At 45.2% G+C, this 27,358-nt stretch overlaps 1 protein-coding gene across 3 annotated transcripts in view; it reads left to right on the top strand.

The window, feature by feature from the left end:
• ARHGEF6 (Rac/Cdc42 guanine nucleotide exchange factor 6) overlaps positions 1 to 27,358 on the top strand; it is a 1,071,863-nt gene that overhangs the window by 855,767 nt on the left and 188,738 nt on the right. For all 3 annotated transcript variants that reach the window (XM_078688613.1, XM_078688614.1, XM_078688615.1), the window contains one exon: positions 8,943 to 8,963. In XM_078688613.1, coding sequence (XP_078544739.1) covers positions 8,943 to 8,963 — 21 coding nt within the window. The remainder of the gene's footprint in view (positions 1 to 8,942; positions 8,964 to 27,358) is intronic.

Here is a 27,358-nt window from a genome sequence, read left to right as displayed (position 1 = left end):
TCTGCACTACTCTCTTAGCCGTGCTAGCAATGTCAGCATTTTCCCAAACTCGTGTAAGCAATTTAGTAATTGCGAGAGCTCCAATGTGTGCCAGCCCGTGTGTCATTTGCACCATTGTTTGTAAATAGGCCATGGGTAGTTTCCATCTCTCCATATCTTTACTACGCCAGCAACCCTCATCATCCAATACTCCTTCAGTGGCCCATTTCATACGTTCTGCCTCAGATGCTGACTTCTGTATATCTAGTATTTCTTCTCTAGCATCATGCCACCGCTCAGCTTGTGACTTCACCACATACATGGGGAAATTATTTTGCAGCATAGCGGTCTCTCTCGCAATGCGGTCTGCGAAAGCATTGCCTTGCCCTATTTTGTCCGTCACCTTTTTGTGTGCACTACACTTGACTATTGCAACTTTCTTTGGGCATAACAGTGCATTCAGGAGATCGCGTACCAACTCTCCATGCATGATGTGTACTCCGTGTGAAGTCAGGAATCCTCGTTCCTTCCAAAGTAGGCCAAAATCATGCACTACTCCAAAAGCGTAACGACTATCCGTGTAAATGTTCACACATAGCTCAGCACTTAACTCACATGCTTTCGTTAAGGCTATCAATTCAGCTGCTTGAGCCGATTTCTGGGGTATTCGTGCTGCTTCTACCACGGTCTTAAGTGTCGTGATCGCATAAGCTGCGGAAGTCGTACCATCTGGTAACCTCACACACGATCCATCAACCCACAGTTCCCCATCTACATCTGGAAATGGCGTATCCTGTAAATCGATACGACCCTTTGTCTGTTCCTCAGTCAGAAAAACACAATCATGTTGTTCTTCCTTCTGGGTCTCAGCAACAGGATCCGGCAGTAAAGTAGCAGGATTTAGTGTCGCACATCGCTTTAGTGTGATGTGCGGCGCCAACAATGTTAACTCATATCCTGTCAAACGGGCACTGGTTAGATGCTGCGTTTTTGTTTGATTCAGTAACGCATCTACCGCATGGGGAACTAGCACCAACAATTTGTGTGACAAAACTATTCCCTCACTTTGTCGTATCGCAACTGCTGTTGCTGCAACTGCTCGAAAACATCCAGGCAATCCTCGAGCCACAGGGTCGAGTACCGCCGAGAAGTATGCACAAGGCCTCTGTTTGTCTCCGTGTGTCTGCACTAACATTGACAATGCGCACCCATCCTTCTCGTGTACATATAATGTAAAGATCTTCGTATAATCAGGTGTACCCAACACTGGTGCAGAACAAAGAGCTTGTCTCAATTGCTCAAAAGCATTCTGACATTCATCCGTCCATTCAATGGGAATCGGTGTATCTTTAGACAACAATGCCAACAATGGTTTAACGATATGTGAAAAACCCAATATCCATTGCCTACAAAAAGACGTCAAACCTATAAAGGCGCGAACATCCTTCTGAGTGCGAGGGACTGGAGTATCTAGGATTGCTTGAATTCGATCTGGTGTCAATGCACGGCCCTCCTTAGACAAAAGATGACCGAGGTAGGTCACCTTTGGTCTACAATATTGTAGCTTTTTCTTCGAAACTTTATGATTATGTTTGGCCAGGAAGGAAAGCAAAGAAAAGGTACTCTTCTCACATTGTTCTGGCGTGTCTGCAGCAAGTAAGATATCGTCTACATATTGAATGAGAACCACTCCCTCTTGTAAGTCAAAGGAATCAAGCTGTCTTTTTAATGCCTGACTATAAATGCTAGGACTTTCAGTATAGCCTTGAGGAATTCGACAGAATCTGTACGATTTATTATTTAATGTAAAGCCGAATAGATATCGACTGTCAGGATGTACAGGGATCGAAAAGAAGGCATTCTTCAAATCGATGACTGTAAAAGTAGTTGCCGTCGATGGAACCAACGTAAGCAACGTGGTGATGTCAGACACCACCGGGTACTGAGGCACTACTATCTTGTTTATTTCCCTCAAATCAATAATGAAACGGTAAACCTTAACATCTGTATCTCTTTTAAGAATCGGTAAAATTGGGCTATTGCAAACATTGTAGGGGACTTCCTCAACTACTCCTGCCAAAATCAAATCGTTCACAATGTGCATCAAAGCAAGTTCTCCTTCTCTGGAAATCTTATATTGTGGGACACGTGGTAGAGATACTCCCTCCTTTACAGTAATACGTACTGGAGGGATTAACATCTGCCCCACATCCGTGTCAGAAGTGGCCCACAACGTGTTTGGTAAGGAGGCCAATACTTCAGATTCATGGAGAAAACACACTCGCTCAATGTCTGGGTAATTCTCATTCAACACAACTCGCACTCCTTCTGGGGCACAGCGAATAGTAGCTCGAAAGTGTTTTAACATATCGAGTCCAATAATATTATCTGGTGTATTTGGAGACAACAAAAAGGGACATGGGGCAGCAAATTTATCAACATGAAATGCAACTGGTTGAGACAATGGGCTAGAAGTAGGTGTTCCATCGAACCCTATTGCTGTAAGTACCTCGCCAGACAGGGGAGCCCTTGGAACCAAGTATTTGGACAAAGCGCTACGAGTAGCTCCTGTATCGACCAGAAATTGATCAGTGGAACCCAGAACATGTGCTTCTATGTATGGACCCCTTTGATCAACTGGTACCTCAACCGATTCCACACCCCATCCTACGCAATCCTATGCATAATGCTCATCCCGTGGTTCAGCAGGACCACCCTCATTTATCTGATATTGATTGCGGTTATCAAACGTATTATAATCAGACTGACCACGACCCCTTGCTCCATATCCTCCACGATCATTCGTACCATAGCCTCCTCGATCATTCGTGCCATAACCTCCTCTTGACCCTCCATAATAATTCCTAGACCTTCCACTTCCTCGTCCCCTCAAATTACGCTGCTCTCGAAACACCGGACAGTCTGCAATCCAATGCCCAAACTGTTTGCAGTATGCACATTGATTCACAGAAATGTCAGAACGAGGGGGAGGAGCATTACTGTATGATCCTCGCCCTCCCCTGTTATTTCCTCTCGTAGCCTGAACCTGGGCTAACATTACCTTCGTCTTCAAATCCTTTGCTTTCTTTTCACTACTTTCTTTTGCCTCTAATTCCTGTCTTTCATAATATTGAGCCATAGTCAATAAAGAAGCAGGGGTTGCTGTGGTCCATGAACTTTCACTCGCTTTCAATCGTTTCGCAATCTCCGGTAGGAGATTAGCCACATACTTATCAACGAATAAATGCCTGCCAGTATCTTCTGTCAATAATTGACCACTGTAATCATGGAACGCTTCCTCGAAGCGAGAGAAAAAATCGGAAACTGATTCATCCGCTTTCTGCTTACAAGAGGCTAATATAGTCCAATCAATCTTTTTAGCGGGAGCAAGAGTCTTTAGTTTTGTTAGTATGGCCCCTGGAAGGTCTAATATTAATTGACACGGCTTACATGCTGGTTCTCTATCTAAATCAGCCTGAACAAGATCTTTCCAAGTGGCCCCGAGAGTCGTGAGGTCATCAAACCTACGAATCGTTCTCCACATATCAGGGGGCAATATCAACCCGAAAAATAGATCAATATCAACTAACGTCATGATACATGAAGAAATTGCACTTTCAACATTTTCATAAAAAGCCGCAGGGTTTTTACGGGGATCAGGTAAAGCATTCTTAAGCGCCATGACATCTGCTCTATTCCAAGGCGTATAAACCCAATTATATACAAAATACCCTTTCGCGTCTTTGGATCTTTTATCATCATCTGTGCCATCCCCTTTATGAGGGACATATAAAGGCGCAGCTTCTCGCATAGGTCTAACATTAATCGCAGCGATCTTATCTGTTTCAAAGATAGGGCATTCTTTGGATATCCCCGTCGCTCCGGACGTAGACGAATTCTTCGACTTTTCCAACTCCCGTAGTCGTGTCGCCTCATTACGCAGTTCAATCAAACGCTTGAAGAAGTCGTCCGCATCTGAAAGAACAAAAAGACCTTTACGAAAATTCTCACGACCCTTGGATATCTCCTTTGGTTCTAACTCGAGAGAATATTTTCTATACCGCTCAACAACTTCATCTCCAAAATGATCTAAAAAATACAGTCGTTCCTTATCAGGCCACTGTTCCATTTGTTCAGTAACGTCAGAAACAGTAACAGTATTAATATTTAGTTTTCGTGCAAATGAACGTAATTCCGCAGCTCGTTCCGTATGTAACCTGGTACGCTGTGTTCGATCACTATCCTCGTCCGAGTCCTCGTTCGGAGCCGTAGGTACGACGTACGGAGGCGGACAACGATCTAGTAAAGAAAAATCATCTGTTTCATTAGTAAGGACTGGATAAAGAGGACGCCTGATAGGGAATTGACCATTAACCTGTAAATTGCGTTCTCGTCTCTCCCTCACTTTCTTTTCCTGTAATTCCTTCTCCTGTAGCTGTAAAGCTTTGTCATGTGCAGCCTTCCGCTGCACTTTCTCCGCCAAGGCTTCCTCACGCTTCGCTCGTTCACGCACCTCTTTCTCCCACATACGCACACAATCAAACATATCTTGTCTAGACCTTCGCTGAAACAAACACTGCTCTACATACTGTACCTTTCGAAGGTCAAACGACCCATATAGCGGCCACTGTAACTCACGATCAGTCTTAGTATACTTATGCCATAATGTACTATACATTATAGGTGGAATACCGAATTTGACATACATTTCACGATTTGGAGTCCCCTCTGGGGGAGCCGGCTGCTTTTCACTTAATCGATAATTGGTACCATTTTCAGAACAGCACATCCTACGGAGTGTGCTAAAAACAGGCATGTTCCAAAAAGTACCACGAAAATGTGATACTACAAAAATGTCACCTAACGCGGTGTACCGTTCAAATCAAATAAATCAGAGAAATATCCCTACATGCCTGCCTATGTGAGGTGCACTTCACATATTCAAATTCAAATTCAAAGATTCAAAACGTTAGCTAACAAATTCAAATTCAAATTCAAAGTTTCAAAAAGCCACAGTAAGTGTCAGTAGACTACCTCACCGCTCAAAAGCTTACCAAATATTTTCAAACGTCCAAAGTCCAACTGCCAAGTTCTGTGGTCAAATCAGCCAAAACGGCACATCACGACAATCCAAGATCAGAATCTCAGTCGAGGACCGGCGCCACCTGGAAGGTCAGATCGGAAGGAAGGGAAAACACACCGTGGGTGCCAAGACTCGGGTCACTCAGTGGCAGCGTACGCGTCCATGGCGAGTTTCCTGACCTTCGTCACGACCTCTCCTTCGGGCATCCGAGTCACCGATGAGTCCCTTCGTGGTCGCCAATTGTGGTGTCGGGTTCAAATCAGGCCTACATACTCTGCTAAACTCTCGAACGCCTTAGTATAGAAGTTGGCACGGACACTGGAAAAGGTAAAAGACAAGTTTATTAAGACCCCATGGGGTGGTGATACATTCCTACAGCACCCTTCGGCAATGTAAGAAGTAGCACACCGAACATTGGTGTGCGACCTCTTTTATACAGTTTAATAGCAATAAAAAGATAGGCGGTTACAAGTTACACATTTTAGGTACATATAAGGTCATTTTTGGAACACAGCCAGCACGTGGGAGGAGTTCAACGGCACTGGTCAGTTAGTGTGAACATTCCTAAAGAGTGACCAGTTGATGCATAGTGCGCATGTGCGCTTGACCAGTACTAAAAATAGCCTGTTGCCGAGCAGAATAGTGACCATGGGTATCGAGAAAGGACGAAAGGGCACACTGACCACGAGGCAGCGTGTTCATAGGAAACGGAAGTCAGAGGGATTCAAAATGGCCCCCGTTCGTTTTGGTCAAGTTAACAGAAAAGACCTGTGTAGCTGTGCTAAACGCTAACTCAGGTGCTGCCAAAACACGACACTGGGAAACACCCCCACCCTGCCTCAATACACTAAACCCTATCTGGGAGGTGGGCATACCTTCCTGTGGCAGGTATCTGTTGCTCTGCCTTCCCTGCTCGAGCTTTGCTCTGCAGCAGGAGGGCTGAAACATGTCTCTAGCCGGCAGCAGCCCTAGCTTGCTGTCCGGTTCTGGAAGACTGGTACCAGGAGCACTGAGGGACTCCCGGAGGAACTTTACAGTGCATGGAATCAAACCTCCCACACCGTTTACAGTGTCACACCATTTACAGTGTGGGGGTATGATTCCAACATGTTTGATACCAAACATGACAGGGTTTGTTACAGCCAGTTTAAAGGTGGTTATCGCATAATGCGCATGCTCACTATATGTAGTAATGGCTGATCCACTTACAGCCCGTGAGAATGGACTGTAAAGGTTGTAGGGGTGCCCTGCTCATGCAGGGGCACCCTTGCACGTAGAACCGAGCACCCTGCCTTCAGGATTGAAAAGCCTGCCTTAAGGGTGACTTATAGGTTTTAAGTGTAGTTACCTCAGATATAAGGAAAACTATATCTGTCGTAAGTGGTGCTAGCACCAGCTTAAACAGGCTGTAATGGCATCTTCATGCTTTAGCTCATGGGAGTCCCCTGGTGTACCTATGCCCTGGATACCTGGGTACCATATACTGGGGACTCATAAGGGTACACCAGTAGCCAATCTGGGGTGTACCTAAGTACTTACCATAGCCAATTTAGGGAGGAAAGCACAGAGACTGGGGTCCTGATTAGTAGGATCCCAGTCAGACCAGTCCTAAACTGCAGCTACACCAGGAAAAAAGTTGGGGTAACCATGCAGAAGGATGCTACCATCCTACATGCTCCCTTTGAGCCCCTGCACAAATGTCCAATCAGACTCCTTACCATCAAGACAGCCTTTCTCGTGACTATAACATCTGCCCGGAGGGTCAGTGAGTTCCAGGCCTTGTCATCCAAGCCTCCTTATCTGAACATCTACCCAGACAAACTGGTGCTTTGTATAAGAGGTTCCCCAAACGTGGCAACTCCCTTTCACATAGGCCAATCTATCAATATTTTTTAATGCTCTGCAAGGAAGTGGAGCGAGTTCACTGTCTAGACCCAAAGCATTGATGTTCTACCTTGAGCTAAAGCCAGAGCTAAAGCTTCGACCAGTGCGTTAGCATGCTGAGTGCCGGTCCTGCTCATCTGCCAGGCAGCAACTTAGGCTTCTGTAAACATGTTTACCAAGCACTACTGCCTGGCTAGTCAGGTCTGAAGGGATGGGCATTTTGCTCATTCGGTCCTGCAGAACTTCCTCATGTGAAATTGGTCCACAGACCCACTTCTGGGGAGGTATTTCTTGGGTATCTATGTTAAGGTAAGAAATCTGCGCTAGAAGTTTCTTTAAGATTAACACGTTACTTGTAACACCTTATCTGGTAGAGACTCTATCTAGCTGCAGATCCCTTACCAACCAAACCCATTCTCCCTGCTCTGTGAATGGGTTTTTAGTAACAGGGCTTTTCCCTTTTCAAGTCCCTAGTATTCCACATCGGTGGTCAGTGTACTTTGTGGCTCTGCACTTCTGGCGTAGAAAGTTGCAAACAGTAACTGACGTCAGTACGCTGGGGTGATGCTTATATAGGCACCGCACGTATCACTTCTGGCGCAGACAATGCTACACTGAGGCCAATGACACCACCTACCAGTGTGCAGCAGTACTACTCAAGAAATATTTCCGGGTCCAGTATGATGCCTGGGCATAATTCTAATGTAAAGAATCTGCAGATAGATAGTCTCTACCAGATAATGCATTACCGTAGGCAAGTAACATTATTGCATTTATCTCTCAGCAGCATTATCCATTGCCTCTGCGTTTGTAAACATATCCATCTCTCCCACTGTACTGGCCCCACACTCTGGCCACTGCATCTGTTTATCAATGTATCCCTACTTCTTCCAGTCTCTCTTCTGGGTGATCAGGGGGTCTCAGACGTCACATAATCAATCTCCATGAAACATCTGAATTCAGAACTACACGAAGGTAGCTCTTCTCTGGTACAGCCACTACAGTCGAGACCTCTTTGACCCACCAATCTCAGTACCTTAATCTGCTTTGAATCTTCTGTAAGCAGTAGGCTCCCCTTTTCAGACAATTCTAAGAGCCTTCAGGTTTACTGGATTCAATTCAAATATGCAGTTGTTCATGACATTCTAAGTTTGTTAAATGTCACCAACTACAAGCAATACTGGTTACATTAATTCTGTTTTAAATATCAGGAACCCTCACACCAAAAGGTCCATGTGTGAAACAGATAAATAAATTAATAAATGACGTCCATATTATTTAGAGTGGGTTGTGGGGTAGAGGCAGGGAGCCCATCTAGATGAGCCGATTAATTGTCCATTTGGAAAGAATATATAAACGTTTTCATTTTGATAACTTGTGGAACCTTTTTTGTGTCTTAGGGCATGAATCATAGCATCCCTCTTCCTCTCTGCAGTCTAGAAGCAACCGAAGTAGAAACCTGAGCATGCAATCTGCATAGTACAAAAACGAATAATGAGCTGTAACTTATATAGTGCTTTTATTAAAGAACTGTATTTCAAACATTCGTGTTAAACATTTTCATACACAGTTGTTATTATCATCAATGAAGACACACGTAGGACTGTTAAATTATATGCACTGAGTTTAGTGGTCAACGCCTTTCCTGTACGGTGAACTATATTACTTATTACCTGTTTGGGATTTGTGGTTCAAGTGTAAAGATATGCTTTGAGCTTTGTGTAGCATTTATGATGAAATGCAAAGTAAATAAGAGAACAAATCGACCTATGCATAAAAACTATTTCTTGCATGCACCTATTGATTTTTTTGTTTATTTTTTCTACTTTTCATTTGCTTGCATGACACTTAATTAATATTGAATATTGACACAACTTTTTATAAAATCACTTCCCTTAATTAAATGTAAATCGCATTTTATGGTGTAAGACGTATTCGCTTTGATAAATAATGCATTCATCTTTTTTCTCTTCCATTTCTTTGCATGCTCATTTAGAGAATGTCTTATATCTTAAAGGTAAGAGTTTAACTTATTGTGGCATAACAGTTTTCTTGCATATTGCCGTTTTTTGTATAATTGTTTTTCACTTTAATGTATGTTCTTGTCTGTATATTTGTAATTATTATTTTGTTCAAGGTACTGTTAACTAGTGTTACATGCAGTGACAGGTGTACCAGTGATAACATATAAGCCTCTATTTCCTTTGTAGAATTGACAGCTCTTTACAGCTTTTCTCAGCACCAATCAGGTGGTGACTTCCAAAACGTTTTATAGCTACTGCACATAGAGCCATCCAACATTGCTCAGGTTTTACTCAAAGAAATACCATTGACATATCTGACATGATCAGCTGGTTCTTCCCTTCACTTTCAACTTACGGGTTCACCAATTTTGGAAGAACCGATTAACTTAAACATGCGTTTTCAGTAACATTAGTGTCATGTTCCCTTTCTAATAGCTCTCCTCCCTGTAATCCTTTCTTTGCTACGTCTTTAATGGCTCAGGTATATTGCAACTAATGTCAATGATCCTCAACATCTGGCAGCCCACATGCAAAATGTACATAAAAATCTCCTTTAGCCCTAAAAAAGCATTTTGAAACACCCAGGCTAGTGATGAAGGTAGCTTAAGTTCGGCAAATACATGTTTTTGATTCTACAAACTAGAGGAAAGTAAACTTTCAAAATATAAGTTGAAGAAAATCCATGCCTGAATAACAACCCTTTCAGTTTGGATGGTTACACATATTCACTTCCAAGATCCATGGTCATTGCCATACTACCAAAGGCTATTTGACTGTCAGTTATTGTTTGAAATAGACCCTTAGCAAGGCTCATTCTTTCAAGTACAAGTTTTTTTTAAGGGTTTTGTACAGAAATCTAATTTGAGGTTCTATTGGACGTTAATTAACTTCCTGATTTGGCAATATTTGTTTTCAATCTATGATGGAGTCATCAAAATTCTGTATGTTTGAAAGTTTAACTTATGCAGTGTTTAGTATGTGGAATGTAACTTTCATAGAACAGACGTCGAGAGGGGGAATTTGAACTTCTACTTTTGATGTCCCAATGAGTGCAGTACGATTTTTAGTTTTAAAAAAAATATTTTGCTGCTGTGATTTTCAAACATCAGTTGTATTACCAATCAATCAAAGAAAATTGAAATGTCTATTCTTACTCTACTAAATGATGTAACATCAATGGAGATTATCCAGAACCTTAAGGAATTGGATCACACTCAGCACATGAGCAGGTCTTGACTTTGCCTGTATTGAGAGATGCCTTTACCCCAAATATCTGCATAGAAACCACATGATCAGCTTTCCAAATATTAACATTTTGTATTTTTTCTGTTCCTGTATTAACAGTTTTTGCATGTAATTGCAATATGTGTAACTATTACTAAATATCAACATCCTGCTGTCCAACATATTTATCGAAATACTGTTTTTGTGGCCTTTTCTAGGTATATTTCCATATTAAGTAATCAATCTGGAAAGTTCTGTATTTGAGTTCTTTAGCTAAACTCTGTCAGTCTTTTTAGATTAACACATTGAGCTGTATCACCTGTTATGCTTTACTGCATATTTATTGGGTTCTCTGCATCAAGTGTTTCATGAGAATATGGGATCATGAATCAAGCCTTCCGTTCTTTGTAGACCACTGACAAGGCAACCGTATGTAGCATTTTTGGAATTCCAGCTTCTGTTTTGTCACTATGGTATCCAGGCATCGTTAATAGACATGCCATTTAATGGTTCTCGCCTTTTTTGGCAGCAAAGTAAATTCAGCCCTAGGTCCACAGCACGCTCCTTGGGTCTGCCCTTCCCCTCTTTAGACAATTCCACCAGAAATGTTACCCATTCAGTAATTGATGCAGGTGTTTTCAGTTTCACAAACACCATACCCCTCCTTTAGTCCAGCAGACCTTCCAGCCGAGGCTTCTCCAACGAGTATCTCGTGAGCCACTGGTAGCTGTCCAGCTACCTGTAAGTAACTCACCTATGTGTTGTCCACTATATTAAATTAGAGGGATTTGCATGGTTGAATTAATGTAAGTATACCAAAATTGATTGTATTAAAAATAAAAATGTGTGTTTTTTTAGAATTATTAGTGATGTTTGGGAAAAATTTGATACATTTCCAAAATGTTTTAAAGCTAACATTTGAGTGATAAATCTTGTGGTTTTGAGGAAACTTGTAACTTACTTTATTACATTGGCGTCAGGGATATTGCAGCCATGGCTATTTGGTATTACTCAAATAGACACATTCAAAATTAACACCTTTTTAGGTCGAGCCTAGCGTTGCAGTGCATGCGCTGCTCGCTCAGCAAGGCATATTGTAGTAGGGACAGATGTGGAAGTCCCGTGGAAGCTCCACCTATATTTTTCATTGGCTGGCGTCATCTTCCAAGGTAAATGCTGGCTTCCGATTGATAATGAGGCTTCTTAGTCCCGCCTTGTTATCCGCTCTGTCTCCTTTTGTGACTACCCATCAGTACTGGATCTTTTACTTGCGGTGTTACACTGCCTCCTTCATTAAGTTGGTAATCACTTTTTTCTTTTCATTTGCGCAATGGTGACAGCTTATTAATGTTATCTACTTGCAGTGTTCATGTATTCAAGGAAAAGGTTTGGGAGTGTCGGCAGTCTGAGTTTTGGCTCTGATCAGAAGCTGAAGAAATGTAGTCTTCATTCTCAGGGAATACTTACTAATAGAAAAAAGAACTTGGCACAGAAGCTGAAAATATGAAAAGACATCTTTATTAAATTTAATAAGTGAGGCCACGTCACACAGAAGCCATAGCAACTGAATGAGGTAGTCTGAGGAATACAGAAAACAGAGGCCTTTTATATGCTTAGGGTTACAAACTTCAGCATACAAGTAAGGGGCAGTCCTAGCTTTTGCAATCATGCAAAAAATGCCTAACATGGACATGCAAGTTGAACAAACCCAACATTCTTCTTTAGACAAGCCGGACAAACCCATAATAAAAAGGACCATAACCCATATCATAAACGAAGGAACAGAAAACAGATAAGAAACAGGATAAGGGGTGTGTGTGTGCATACCAAACTCTACAATGTCCTGTGCTTTGATCCTCAATCTTGATCAGCTAAAGGGCAGAAACTGGTTTAACAAGGTCAGCTTCAGGCAACAGGGTCAGTTAACTCAGGTCAAACAGGAGTCAGCATGAACTCGAGCTAAGGTGTACATGTCCTTAAAAGACTAGTTCAGCCACAATCATTGCCCTATGTGAGGGCAACCACAAAATGGCTGCCATACACAAAATGGAACCCACGGGTTCAGAATTCACAGAACCTCAGACCCTCCTTTTGCCCTTACATAGGCAATCACTCATTCTGTATCTGAATCGATGTCAATATTATCCGTTATTCCCTTCACTAAGGCATTATTACTCGAGTTATCTTTCATGGAACGCAAGGGATAGACTTCGTTGGCATAAATAAACATCGTCTGATATGCCCATACAGACCCATTGTAACTAAATGACAGAACCAAATAGGGAATACCTCTATCTGCAGTATGTGGCATAAGACCACACACCCAACAATTAGTGGTGTTCATTACTAACTGGTGTTGATGCAGAAGCTGTACAAAGGAATTATTAGTAAACTCTGACCTCCTAACCAGTTCATGTTCAGATAAAGTATGGAAAGAATGCGAAGAAGTAGTAGTAGGAAGAGACATAGGTTGGGAGGTGGGTACAGATGTCAATTGGGTAGCAAAAACAATCCAACCCACAAAAGACAACGTCATGCTTAAAAATACTAGAAAACATATTATTAAGAACATATGGACAACAGGAGAAAATAATGACCACTATTACAAATAAAATTATCATTTTTCACAACTCTAAGCAGAAAGCAAATCCTAAAATTATCTAGTAACATTTTTTATGGCTCCTATGCATTTCAGTAACTTATTATATGTTCAGGTGAAACAGTGGTGATCCTTATTAATGCTCTCAGATGAAAAGGGATACTCTTCCACAGAGAATGGACTTTATTCTGCTTTTACTAAACAGAATACTACTTTAAAACAATGCCAGCAAAACAGCAAAAATTAGTCTCCTAACACCCATTTTATGCATTCGCACGGGAAATACCCAGAGTCCGTCCAAGCCTCTCCGGCAGGCTTCTATTGTTCATCAAGTCCTCTTGTGTTGTTTTCTTCCACATCGGCCTCTTCATTCAGGTCTTTCATGAAAATGGTCCTTCTCAGTATCCGTTGGAGTGCCCTCCTGGCAAACACTCGCAGCTTATTTGAAAGTCTCAATGTCTCAAGGCAGTGCACCAATATCTCTCCTCTGCGGCAGGCACTACAGATAGTGTGGTCTCCATTGATCATGGGCACAGATCATCTCATGCAGGCCCAAGTACTATTAATCAGGAAAGAGCAACAGGCTTTCATACTCAGCAACACTTTCAGACTCCAACACTCGCTTTTCAGTGTCAGAGGATGCTCGGGCTGCTCTTCCATTTAATCATAGGTACCACAATGTAGTGCCTTTTTCCAATCCTGGATCCCCTGGTGCACTGCCTTTCGTTGGAGCAAAGGAAAGGGGGGGTGTGGCCAAAACTCAGGCCAAGGGGCTCAATGGACTGCCTACTGTCAGAGGTTACCAGCACATGACAGGTGAAAAACTAAAGCCTCGAAGCAACAAGGATCCTTCTCTTTTGGTCTTTTGCACTGAAAACTGGATCTGAAAGAAACAGGTTAGTATTAGATTCCTTACCTTAGAATATCCCCAGGCGTCAGTCTGGATCCGGAAACTTTTGCGTAGCAGTACCCCTGCGCGTCGGTAGGCGTCGTCTGCAGGCGTCCCCTGCGGCTCCGCGTCGTCGGCGTCGTGCGCCGTGATGACGTCGCTGGAGTATATAGACGCCGCCTCCGCGCGCTGACGTCAGTTCTTCTTTTTTCCGCGCCAGTTAGCGCAGATCCGAAGAGCAGTACTCCGGTCTTTTGACCAAGTTTTTGTTACATCTAACTCTATCTTCAGGTGCCGGTAGGATGCCCGGTTTTAAAAGTTGCGACGGGTGTGACCGCCTGATGTCGGTCACCGACCACCATCGACTCTGCCTCCGGTGTCTGGGCGCGGACCACGACGTGGAGTCCTGCGTCGACTGCCGGGCCTTGACAAGTAAAGCTAGGCGGGAGCGGTCCCGCAAGCTGCTCGAGCTCCGGGTGTCGGCCCCGCGTCGAGAGCGGTCCCGGTCCGGTCGGAGGTCGAGGGAGCGGTCGAGAGAACGATCGCGGAGCCGCCATGAGCGCTCCGGGAGTCGCCACCATTCCTCCGGTTCCTCAGGTAAGCGCAAGAAGTCGAGGCGTCGTCATCGTACCCCCGACTCCCCCCGACGCCCGCGTGATGCGGCCGGGGGTTCGGGTGGCCGCGGCCCCGCGTGGGTCGCCGACGCCGTCTGCCCCATACCCGTCGGTCCCTGGGGAAGGCGCGTCGCGCGAGGAGATTGAGGAGTTCCTCATGGCTATGAGGGCGTTGTCTCCTCCGGCGGGGCCTACGGCGCCTGCGGGCCCGTCGGTCCCGTCTGGGGGCCCGAGCGGTTCGGGTGCACCTGCCCCGACGCCGCCGGGTGCTCCGGCCCCGACGCCGCCGGCGGCTCCGGCCCCGGCGCCGCTGGGCCCTTCAGGGTCGTCGCCGGCTGGTCATCCGGCCTCTCCGGCGCCGATTCCATCGGGGCAACCCGTGGTGCCGCCTCCGCGCGGCGCCGTGACTCCGCCGTCGGTTCCGGCCGGCGTCGGGGCTCCGGCGCCGCGCGGCGCCACCCCCATTCCCTCTCTGACTCCTGACGCGGAGTCGGACCGGCATCGTCCGACGCCGAGTCCGGCGCCGTTGGGGCCCCTTGGCTCCGAGGAGCCGGTCTATATCGTTGACTCGAACTATGGCGATGAGGACGATTATGGAGAGGGTTGGGAGGGGTCTGAGGACCCTTTGTCACGAGCATGCCAGTACGACGTGGACTGGGTAGGTGACTTAGGTGAGGCCAGTGGCCTGGACGAGTCACCTAACCCCGGGTTTGTCTCGCCTCCCACTGTGGCGTCGGAGGCTGGGGCTGCCTATTCGGTGGTACTGATGATGGCTGCCAAGGCCTTGCGCCTTGAGCTCCCCGTTGCTAAGGTGAAGCCTAACATCCTCACCGAGGTATTTAAACCGCAGTCATGCCCCCAGGAGCCTCTGCTGCCGTTTAATGACGCCCTGACGGATGTCCTTTTGGGCACCTGGTCCAGGCCGGCTTCCGGTTCACCTGTTGACCGAAACGTTGCCAGGCGTCACCGTCCGTGTTCGGACGACCCTGCCTTCCTCTCCACCCATCCCTCCCCGGAGAGTCTGGTGATCCAAGCCTCCACTTCCCAGTCCGCATTCCCGTCGGCCCCGCCCGATCGGGAATCTAAGCGTTATGACCAATTTGGCAAGAAGGTCTTTTCGTTTGAGTGCAGGACTGCGGTCTTGCAATACCGCATGCCTCTTAGGCCGCTACACCCACTCTCTGTGGGATACGGTCGCGGAGTGTATGCCGCAATGCCCGCAGGAGGTGCGGGACAAGCTCAACCAGGCCTTGATTGAAGGCCGGGACGCGGCGAGGTATTCCATACGGTGTGGTCTTGACACGACCGACTCGCTGGGACGGGCTATGTCCACGACGGTGGCGATTCGTCGCCATGCTTGGCTGAGATCCGCCAACTTCTCGCCGGATGTCCAGAATGCCCTCATGGACATGCCTTTCGATGGCAGTCGCCTGTTCGGTGACAAAGCGGACAACGCGCTTGAGCGCTTCAAGGACTCCAGGGTCACGGCCAAGTCCTTGGGTCTTTCGACCCAGCGCCAGCAGACGGGTTTGTTTCGCTCCTTTCGTGGCCACGGAAGGGGCGGTCCCACACGTGCTGCCAGCCACGCACCGCAGAACGCTCCTCAGCGCGGTGGCGGCCGTGGATTCCGCCGGGGTGGCGGTAGGGGACAGCGGCGAGGTCAGTCCACACCTCCCCCCGCAGCAGCCTCCAAATCTTCCTAGTCCGAGCTTTCGGGCCCATGTGACGCCAGTGGGTGGCAGGGTTCGCCATCACCACTCCCGCTGGCGCACGATTACGTCGGACAGGTGGGTGCTGCAGCTCGTCCGAAGGGGCTACTCCCTCCCCTTCGAGTCCACTCCTCCAGCCATGCCACCGCAGAACCACCGTGTGTCGGGGGACCACTTGACACTTCTGCGGGAGGAAGTTACGGCCCTCTTGGCCAAGGGGGCCATTGAGCGCGTTCCTGGGCCAGAAGTAGGGTGTGGTTGCTACTCCCACTACTTTCTGGTACCCAAGAAGGACAAAGGGGGCCTACGTCCTATCTTGGACTTACGGAACGTCAACGGCTTCCTCCGGAAGGAGAAGTTCAAGATGTTGACTTTGACTCAGGTCTTGGCTGCTCTAGACCCACAAGGCTGGATGGTAGCGTTGGACTTGCAGGATGCGTATTTTCACATCCCCGTCCTGCCGGCCCACCGGCGTTACCTGCGGTTCACGGTAGGCCACGAGCACTTTCAGTTTATCGTGCTCCCATTCGGCCTTACCAGCGCCCCACGGGTGTTCACGAAAGTGATGGCGGTGGTCGCAGCTCATCTGCGCCGGTTAGGGGTTTCAGTCTTCCCCTACCTCGACGACTGGTTGTTGAAGGCGGGCTCGCCCCAGACAGTCGTCCACCACCTTCAGATGACGGCAGACCTCCTGCACGAGCTGGGGTTTTCCATCAATGTGCCGAAATCACACCTGTGTCCCTCTCAAAAGCTCCTTTTCATCGGAGCGGTTCTCGACTCGGCGCAGTTTCGGGTTTATCCTCCGGAACGGCGGGTCCGGGATATTCAGGCTCTGATTCCCATCTTTCAGCCGTTGTCCCGGGTTTCGGTCAGGTTGACGCTGCGGCTTCTGGGGCTGATGGCCTCCTGCATCCTTCTGGTGCATCACGCCAGATGGCGGATGCGGGCTCTGCAGTGGGACCTGAAGTTTCAGTGGGCCCAGCATCAGGGCAACCTGTCCGACCATGTCCTGATCTCGGAGGGCACTGCGAGACAGTTGCAGTGGTGGCTTACGGACCGCGATTGGGTCAGGGGCAGATCCCTCTCCCTTCCCCAGCCGGAGCACGTAGTTGTGACGGACGCGTCCCTCCAGGGCTGGGGAGGCCACTTGGGAGAGGCGGAGATCAGAGGCATCTGGTCTCCGGCGGAGTCCCGGCTCCATATCAACATGTTGGAGCTGCGGGCAATTCGCCTAGCACTGAAGGCATTCCTCCCCTTTGTCAACGGGAGTGTAGTGCAGGTGTTCACGGACAACACCACCGCCATGTGGTACTGCAACAAACAGGGCGGTGTGGGGTCGTGGACCCTTTGCCAGGAGGCTCTGCGCCTCTGGCAATGGCTGGATCGTCAGGGCGTGACTCTGACGGTTCAACACCTGGCAGGTTCTCTGAACGCCAGGGCGGACGAACTCAGCCGTCGGTGCTCGGTGGATCACGAATGGCGTCTGAACTCGGACGTGGCGAACGGCCTCTTTCAGCAATGGGGAGAGCCTTGGTTAGATCTATTCGCCACAGAAGAGAACGCGCAATGTCATCAGTTCTGCGCGTTGGAGTTTCCAAGACGGCACTCGCTCGGCGACGCCTTTCGGCGCGAGTGGAGTTGCGGTCTGTTGTACGCCTTTCCGCCTATACCACTTCTGCCCAGAGTGCTGAAGAAGATCAGGCGCGACCGGGCCCAAGTTATCCTTGTGGCTCCGGACTGGGCTCGAAGATACTGGTATCCCGAGCTACTCAGCATGTCAGTCGGTCCCTCAATCCGCCTGCCCCTTCAGGAGGACCTTCTGTCGCAGCAGCAGGGGACGGTCCTCCACCCGAACCTGTCCAGCCTCCACCTCCATGCGTGGAGATTGAGCGGCGACAGTTGAGGCCATTCGACTTGCCTCCTGAAGTCTGTGATGTGATTCTGGCAGCCAGGCGTCCCTCCACAAAGTCGGTATACGCCTGCCGGTGGAACAGATTTGTGGCATGGTGCACAGCTAAGGCTGTGGATCCCCTTTCTGCCCCTCTTTCCGAGGTTCTCCTCTTCCTTCTTTCTCTTGCCCAGCAGGGCTCTGCTCTGGGCACTATCAAGGGCTACCTTTCTGCCCTTTCCGCCTTCTTAAGGCTACCTGATCAGCCATCTTTATTCAAGTCCCCTATTGTACTGAGATTCTTGAAAGGCATCACGCACATGTATCCACCTGTTCCGTTCGTGATGCCTCAGTGGGACTTGAACCTGGTTCTGACATTCTTGATGTGTGCTCCCTTTGAGCCGCTTCATTACTGTCCTCTCCGTCTTCTCACTTTAAAGACGGCCTTCCTGGTTGCCATCACCTCTGCCAGGAGAGTGAGTGAGCTCCAGGCTCTTTCTGTTAAACCTCCTTTCTTGTCCGTCCATCCTGACAAGGTGGTTCTTAGGACTAGGCCTTCTTTCCTGCCCAAAGTAGTTTCTGCTTTTCACATCGGGCAGTCCATCACCTTACCCTCCTTCTTCCCGCCTCCGCATCCTTCAAAAGATGAAGAGCGGCTCCATCGTCTGGACCCAAAACGTGCGCTTTCATTTTATATGGATCGCACACGCCAGTTCCGGGTGGATGACCAACTGTTTGTTGGCTACGTGGGTGAGAAGAAGGGAAGGGCGGTACAGAAACGAACCATCTCTCGGTGGGTCGTCCTGTGCATCAAAGCATGCTACTCTTTGGCTCGGAAGGAGCCTCCTGTTGGGCTGAGGGCCCATTCCACTCGGGCCACGGCGGCTACTACTGCCCTGGGCCTGGCAGTCCCTTTGCAGGACATTTGCCAGGCGGCTACGTGGGCCTCGCTGCACACCTTTGCGAGGCATTACTGCCTGGACAGTCAAGTCCGGAGGGACGGCTTCTTTGGCCGTTCGGTCCTCCAGGATTTTCTGGTGTAGGATTGTCTTGGTTCGCAGACCCACCACCGGGGTTGGTATTGCTGGGGTATCTATTCTAAGGTAAGGAATCTAATACTAACCTGTTTCTTTCAGATGAACAAGTTACTTACCTTCGGTAACGATATATCTGTAAGAAACAGTAGTTAGTATTAGATTCCTTACCGCCCCACCCATCCTCCCCATTCTGCGAACTGATACCTAGGGTTAAGGACATCCCTTTCAGGGCCTTAGTTTCACATGGCACCAGTGTTAGTTCTCACATGGCTCTGCGTGTTCTGGCGCGGAAAAGCTGTGTGCAAAGAACTGACGTCAGCGTGCGGAGGCGGCGTCTATCTACTCCAGCGACGTCATCACGGCGCACGACGCCGACGACGCGGAGCCGCAGGGGACGCCTGCAGACGACGCCTACCGACGCGCAGGGGTACTGCTACGCAAAAGTTTCCGGATCCAGACTGACGCCTGGGGATATTCTAAGGTAAGGAATCTAATACTAACTACTGTTTCTTACAGATATATCGTTACCGAAGGTAAGTAACTTGTTCTTCTGTGATGTCCAATGCCGTCTGATGGAGCAAGTACGATGCTTTGGAGATATCATGGATGGTGCTCTGGCGATCACTGTCCAGCCTGGCTGCTTTTCTGGGTGCTGAGACTGTCACTGATAGCAATTAGCTTTTCATCAAAGGTCCGCAGGTTATTATGACTTAATCCCACAGAACCTAGTGACGTAGGAAATGGGACACATTTGTTATTTTCTTTCAATTTAGTACAAAAACAGTTTGTTTTTAACAAGAGGATTGCAAGCAGGTGGCCTGCAATCTGCGAGGGAGTGGCCATACTCCATGAGACAATTCTGGTCTAGAACACACTGTCATTCTCATAGAATACAAAGACAAAGGCAATAAGCAAAACAGTGCCTCTAATTTCTTCAATTGGGTTTCCATGTGAGAGCATATCCTCTACCATCTAAGGGTAGATAACTATATGAGAATTTTATCTAAATGGATGTCCTCACACATAGTGACTTCGTCTAATGACGTAAACACATTTTTTCTCTCAATGTTTAAGTCTAGGTGTTCCTAAAGTCCTTATCTAGAACATCTCAAAAGAAAAATCGCATAATACAGATTATCAGGGACATGAAGTAGGCCTAAAGAAAATTCTTTAAAAAATCAGTCTGGTCATACAAAAGGGAATTATACATAATATAGGGGTTTCTGGTACATTACTGTAATCTGGAAGTGTGAACCTAATACAATAATAATAATAAAAGAAGGCTAACTGGTGAAAGGGATATGGAAAAGGGAAAATGGGATTAGGACACAGCTAAAATCCCCAATTACTAGGCACGATGCAACATCAATCAGGGGAGAAGTGACGTAAAAAAAATCTATAGGAAGAACAAGAAATTACTTGTGTGATAGTCAGGCATGTGACACAACACCAAGAGTGGGAGTGATACATAAAAAGCAAAATAGTTCACGAACGTTAGCTCTACCGCTGGCCGCTACACCATATACGGTAATCTCAGCTAATGTTCCAGTTCCTTTTTCAGGGAAAAAAATTAAACCTTGATTCCTTTATGGTACAAGGCCATACACTATTCAGGAAGCAGAACAAAACTGACTAAAGTAATATAAAAATTAGGTCACCATGCACAAAAGTCACGGATCTATAATTTATCCTTACGTCCAATTCAGGATACATAAATTTAGGGCTACCTGTTCCTTAAGGGGAGGGGCAGTACGTGACTAACAGCATGTGACACACTTTGATTCTGTATATCTCTTTTTTATTTTCCTTCAAATACCATTAAAGCCAAATTTGACATACACTGATGAAGTGTTGTCTGTCTTTCTGTGAAATTTAGTGTCAAAGCAAATCTACCCAACTGTTTGCAGGATACACATCGTCATGTATATCCCTTCACAACACAGGTAAACTTGTAATAGTATCATAAGCAGCAACATAAAACAAAAAACATGCAAAAAAAACGCACAAAACGGACATGTCAAGCCATCAGATATACTTGCTGTATATCAAGCACAAAAAGCATAGACAAAACAATAGCATATATAAATGAGCGGTGACGCATAACACCATGTCAGGTTTAAAATCCATACCCTCCTTTTTGACAGTAGATCACCAATTAGTGGATATCTGCTGTCGAATACAACTTTCAGACACACAGAACCAGCAAGAACAATTCATGATAGAACCAAATACACAAACATGAAAAACGCATGGACATTTCTTTCCAAAGGAGTTACGCAAAAACACATCTCATTTCAACAAACCAAACTCACGTGTCTTGTCAGCCTTAAAATCACCCAGAACAATCCATGGATGATCTGTGGACAGAAGCAAAAAGAAAATACACAACACACAAAAGAGAGACATTTCTCATAACAAACAGACATCAATTATAACTTTTAATCAGAAGACAAAACATAATACACATGAACAGACACAAAAATAAATTTCCATTACTTAACTGTTACCATCTTGTCAGTCAGCTTGCAACATTAAGCCATTTTAACTTTCCAAAAGTAAAATTCTTTCACTGACACTCCATGTTGTCTTTGGGCCACAATTTCCACTGTAAAAAATAATTCTTAATTGGAAAATCGTTCTCACTTAGGCATGTAGCCTTCAAAATTTCAATAAAAAGCTTTGTCTTATTTTCTGTCTAAGACGTAATGCAATGCTTCATTTTCGGTCAAATAAAAGCAACTAGCAGACATTATTTTTTAGAGGCAGAGATACAAATATATCATTTCTGTAGAGCATTTAGCATGTGTCGGGACTTTCAAAGAAACCTTTTTCATATTTTCCTTTTGGAATTAAGTTCTTTAATTTTGTGGAGAAACCAGAAACCCTTCCTTTTAGAGGCCTGTTTAGCAAGGTCATTCTGCATTTCACAGAGACAAGGCCCTAATTTAAAGTTCACAAATGTCAACATGACAGCCTCCTTCCATTGTTTACAGGGAAACTAAAGATAACACCTCAGCGTGACTCGAGCCAGCCTCTGCAGCTGTCCTAGCCCCCAGCTTCTGCTCACTAAGAAGTTTGTCAAAGACAAAAGGCCTTCCGGATTCCTCCTAACCTGCAATAATTCACTCTATTTAAAACACATGTTATATATATTACTCCTGTTAGGGGCTATAATTTATTTCTATACTTATATTATTAAAACATTTACTGTGAATAATTCGCAGAACATAATAACACACATACCAGTTTTTAGAACAAATGCTTGTTTGCAATGGTACTCATTTCATCAACCTTAAATAGATGAAGGTCTCAGTTAGGTCCAGCCAAAGTTAAAAACCTTCTACCCTGATATTAAACTCAAACATCTGCACCAGGCACATTGGCTCACTGAGCCATTAACCGCAACCCCAAATGGGAACAACCTGCAAATTTGTGTTTTATACCTAAATGTATGCATTTACTGAAGCCTAAGGCACTTTAAAGCTAATTTAAATGGCAAAAATACCCAAATTCGACTTTGGTGTTTGGGGCACTTAAAAATAAATATCCTATAAGTATGTTGCATATTAATCATCCTCAGAATGTTCTTTACACATTCCAGATATTAGACATTAGACATATCTCATGTAAATCCTTAGAAAAATTTGTTTTTTACGCCTGCGCTAAGTGAGATGTCATATGCTAATGTCCTCATTATGCAGTGCAACACAACTCAAATTAAATTATAATGCTAGGAGGTCACAGTATGAGCATTAAGCTTCATGAATAGTAAAAAACGAATTTTGTAGCACAAATTTTTAATATTTATTTTTCATAATTTAATCATTATTTTTAATAAACCCAATCATTTTTGATAATACCACATATAAAAGCAAGCTGCATCCCTTATTTCAGACATAAACAGAAAGGGGTGAAAAACTCAGAACACACTACGGCGCGCTTTAGCCATGCATTTCATAAATAGCACCAACGCTATTCACTTACAGAAATTGCACTAATGGGAAAACCACATAGACATTTAAACACACATTTTACCCACAAACCAATACTCAGAACAAAAACAAAGGACAGCCCACAGACTGTACTTAAACCAAACCATTTGTAAATACTAGTTGTAAGTCATATTTACAAGAAACGCTTCTCAATAGTGTTCCAAAAGACTGCAAAAACAGACAGCTGCATATCCAAGAAGCCAAAACACACTTAATTTACTAGCTGTGGCTGGCAGAACACCATAAAATCGCTCTGCATATCTTCATTTATAAAATTGCGCAGAATAAAGGATCCTTGTTTTGTATTACGTCATATTTTAATTCCCTGAGGATACAAAATCACCAAGGAAGAAATATGTTTGTATACTTAAACCTATTTAAGTATTCCTTCTAGGAGAGCCGGCTAATAAATTTCACATCACACTATGGTACCTTCCAAATAAAGCCACACATTCTTCTTATGTGAGCTTTTAAACAGGCATGCCAAAAATATTGCAAAATATACAATATTATAGTCAATAAAGTGCCTAATGTACTTTTCGTACGTGCACCGTTCAACTAAACCAAATAGAGAAAATTCTCCTCATTACCTGTTCTACACAAATTGCAATTCGCATATACAAACCTATACAAATCCAAAGTTGGCCAACACAAATTCCAAAGTTCCAAAGTTACAGTCCTAAATTTGCTAAGACCAGGCATCTCATAGCTCGCTAATCTAGCTTCAAACTTCATGGGGTTATCAAAAACGATATACTCGCAAATATACGAACCCCTCGGCTTTGGTAATTGCAATAACCAAATCAAAACCAAGAAACCAAACAAAGTCGTGGGAGCGACCCACTTGTACTTCTTATTTTTACTAATCAAAAGGTTATCCAAATTCTAACTGTCAAGTTCTACATGACCTAACGGTCTTTTTTAGAATACTCACGCCAAAAAGGTTCTCAGTCAGGAGTGACATCATGTGGAGGATCAAAATCAGGAAGAGCAGAAATATACTGGGCTGCAAAGACGAAGAATCTCCAGAATTCCTGTGCACAGAGTAGTAGAGTCCCGTCCTGTCCTCCTCAGTAGATTTCAGTCTTTTGACAAGATCACTCCCACAGAAAGTCACTTCTCTGATGAAGCCCACGTTGGCCGCGCCATTTGAAGAAATGTAGTCTTCATTCTCAGGGAATACTTACTAATAGAAAAAAGAACTTGGCACAGAAGCTGAAAATATGAAAAGACATCTTTATTAAATTTAATAAGTGAGGCCACGTCACACAGAAGCCGTAGCAACGGAATGAGGTAGTCTGAGGAATACAGAAAACAGAGGCCTTTTATATGCTTAGGGTTACAAACTTCAGCATACAAGTAAGGGGCAGTCCTAGCTTTTGCAATCATGCAAAAAATGCCTAACATGGACATGCAAGTTGAACAAACCCAACATTCTTCTTTAGACAAGCCGGACAAACCCATAATAAAAAGGACCACAACCCATATCATAAACAGACCATAAAAGAAGGAACAGAAAACAGATAAGAAGCAGGATAAGGGGTGTGTGTGTGCATACCAAACTCTACAATGTCCTGTGCTTTGATCCTCAATCTTGATCAGCTAAAGGGCAGGAACTGGTTTAACAAGGTCAGCTTCAGGCAACAGGGTCAGTTCACTCAGGTCAAACAGGAGTCAGCATGAACTCGAGCTAAGGTGTATATGTCCTTAGAAGACTAGTTCAGCCACAATCATTGGCCTATGTGAGGGCAACCACAAAATGGCTGCCATACACAAAATGGAACCCACGGGTTCAGAATTCACAGAACCTCAAAGCCTGTTGCCAAAGCCCACACAAGGCTTCTATATTTAGCAGAGATTGTGTTTCTGCCTGTATTAAATACTAAAACATGTTTCCTGCTGCAGAATCTTTAGCACACCTTCCTCAGAGTCCCATCAGCCTATCTGAGGAAGCCTGTGAATTATCTCAGTTGGATAATGCACCTGCCGAGTGCATTAGGGTAGCCTGCAGGTCAATGGTTCAAGGCTTGGCGGGCCGGCTCAGACGTTCATCCTTTCATCACAGATCTAAACAAGCATTGGCATAGCCAATAGGTCTCGCCTTTGGGACCTTATGTGTTTAGCCAGAACTTTTGGCTATGTTGTAGAGCATAGTGGCTGCTGTGCATTATGTTGAAAACTTATAATAAAAAGTGTTAAGCATTTTTGTTACCTTTATACAAACAAAGGCAACATTATATACAACTGAAAAACCTGATTAAAAAAAGACTTTAACATAAAAATTGTCTTCTACTTTTTTGTGCTTGTACTGCTGGCACGTACTTCCTGCCTGTTCTCATGCTTCTTTGTTATACTTTTTTTGTTATGGGGGAGCGGGACATAAATAACGGGGGAGTGGATGTTTGAAAACAGTAATGTAATTAGAACACGAGCAGCGGACAGACACTAGGGGAGAATCAACAGATGCTCGATTCCAAAGGCAGACTGACGTGATGCTTAGGTGGTGCGCTGATGAAAAATGGTGGTGGTGAATGATGTTTGGTGCTCAGATGGTGACACTATATGGTGTGGATTGGAGGTACGTTGTGGATTGTGGAGTTTTGGATTTGAAATAGGTTTGGTGTGTAATTATGTGGTGTGTATTGGAAATGTGTGGAGTTGGATTGTGTGGCCTGGAACTTTGGTGTTTTGTGAAATTATGCTTAGTGAAATTGTGTCATGGTATGGAGTGCATTTTGCATTAAGTGCAGTGTAATTATGTAGCATGTAATTATGTGGCACTGAGTAGTATTGTGTGGAGTGTATGTTGTATTCAGAATAGTGTAAATATGGGGCACTGAGTGGTATTTGGAGTGTATGTTGCATTGAGTGCTGTGTAATTATGTAACATAATTATGTGGCACTGAGTGGTAATATGGGGAGTGTATGTTGTATTCAGTAGAGTGTAATTATGTGACGTGTAATTATGTGGCATTGAGCAGACCCTCCAGGATTTTGCGATTTCGCGGTATTCCGCGAAATCGGCACTTTCGTAAAAAAGTTTGTAAAAATGCAGCGATTTTTACAAAAGTGGCCGCGAAATCGGCACTTTTGTAAAAATGCCGCGATTTTTACAAAAGTGCCAAACTCCCAGGGGCGGTTCCTTAATTAGGGCTGAGAGGCGCCGCCCCACCTCAATTCTAGTCTCCTATTTTATTTTTTTGAACTAGGGACAATCACTATACATTTAGAAATCTGACCTCGTTCTGTTCGAGTCAGGCACAATCAGGCTGGGCGCTTTGGAAAGGCACATGCGCAAATTAGCATGTGCCTGCCATCGCAGGTTTTAAAGGGCTTACCTTGTATCAACCCTGGTCCTCTATACCTTGCAACAATGTTAGGCCACTGCCCTCTATGACACAGAGCAGCCTCTCTGATAGAACACAGCCTGGGCGCTTAAACCCTACGTTTTCCGAGGCAGTTGTCAATCAGCGAGGGTGAACACTGTACAGCACTGCACCCCGCCCTTTTGCTAAATCGCCACAGGATGGGATGGCATCAACAAGCCTCCATGGCCCCATCCCGTCCTGGCAGGAGTTCTGAAAGATTTCAAATCTGAGAATACGAGGCTGGCAGCGTGGCAGGCTCTCCACAGTGAAATCTGTGACACGCATTCCTAGTGAAATAACAGAGGTGAGCAGGACATAGAACTGCTGGCAGTTTGTGGCACGTACGATTTAGGACAGGAAACCGGAAGAGGGGATTTAGAGCCGGATTTTCATTCATGGTTCGATTTATTCCGGTACTGGCACCTGAAGTCACAAAAAAGAGAGCACATTTTTTTATTTACAAATTTGAATTGCTAAAACTCCTCCTATCTGCAACGGAGTGCTTTACAGGAGCACTAGATTTCATTACAAATTTGTTTATTTTTTATTTTTGCCACAGAAGATTGAATGGTGTGCCTCGAATCACATTGCTTGGCCCACCCACAGCGAGACTCGATCTTCCTTCTCTAGATGCAAAGTTGGCATCTATGGCCCAAATCTTCCCACCTTTCTTTGTCAAGCTAGCCCCTTCTATGACTTTAATGGCTTGACCTTCGCTCACATGTGGGTGGTGAGGTTGATTTCCTGGCTACACTGTGAATCAATTGCTATGATGCTTGATGATGAGACAAACAGCACAAAACAAGAATAATGACCTGTGCCATCAAATAGCCCTCGTTCATTTAGAAAGCTAATGTGGGAACATTTTATTAGAGAAGCGTGGTCTTTTGTGGCCACCAATGCTCTTACACATGACCAGACGGTGTTGCCTTTCCATATAATCAAATCAGCACTCTCCAGCAAAGGGTGGCGAGGGGGCAAAGTTACGTTCCTTTTGAGATCAATTATGAGCCACAGCCGAGGCCATTCTGGAACCTTGATGACCAGAGCTCTCATGTAACTGTGGCT

This window comes from Lissotriton helveticus, chromosome 4_1 (assembly GCF_964261635.1).
Source record: "Lissotriton helveticus chromosome 4_1, aLisHel1.1, whole genome shotgun sequence".
Taxonomy (NCBI): Eukaryota; Metazoa; Chordata; class Amphibia; order Caudata; family Salamandridae; genus Lissotriton; species Lissotriton helveticus.
This window is presented reverse-complemented; position numbering and strand designations above follow the sequence as displayed.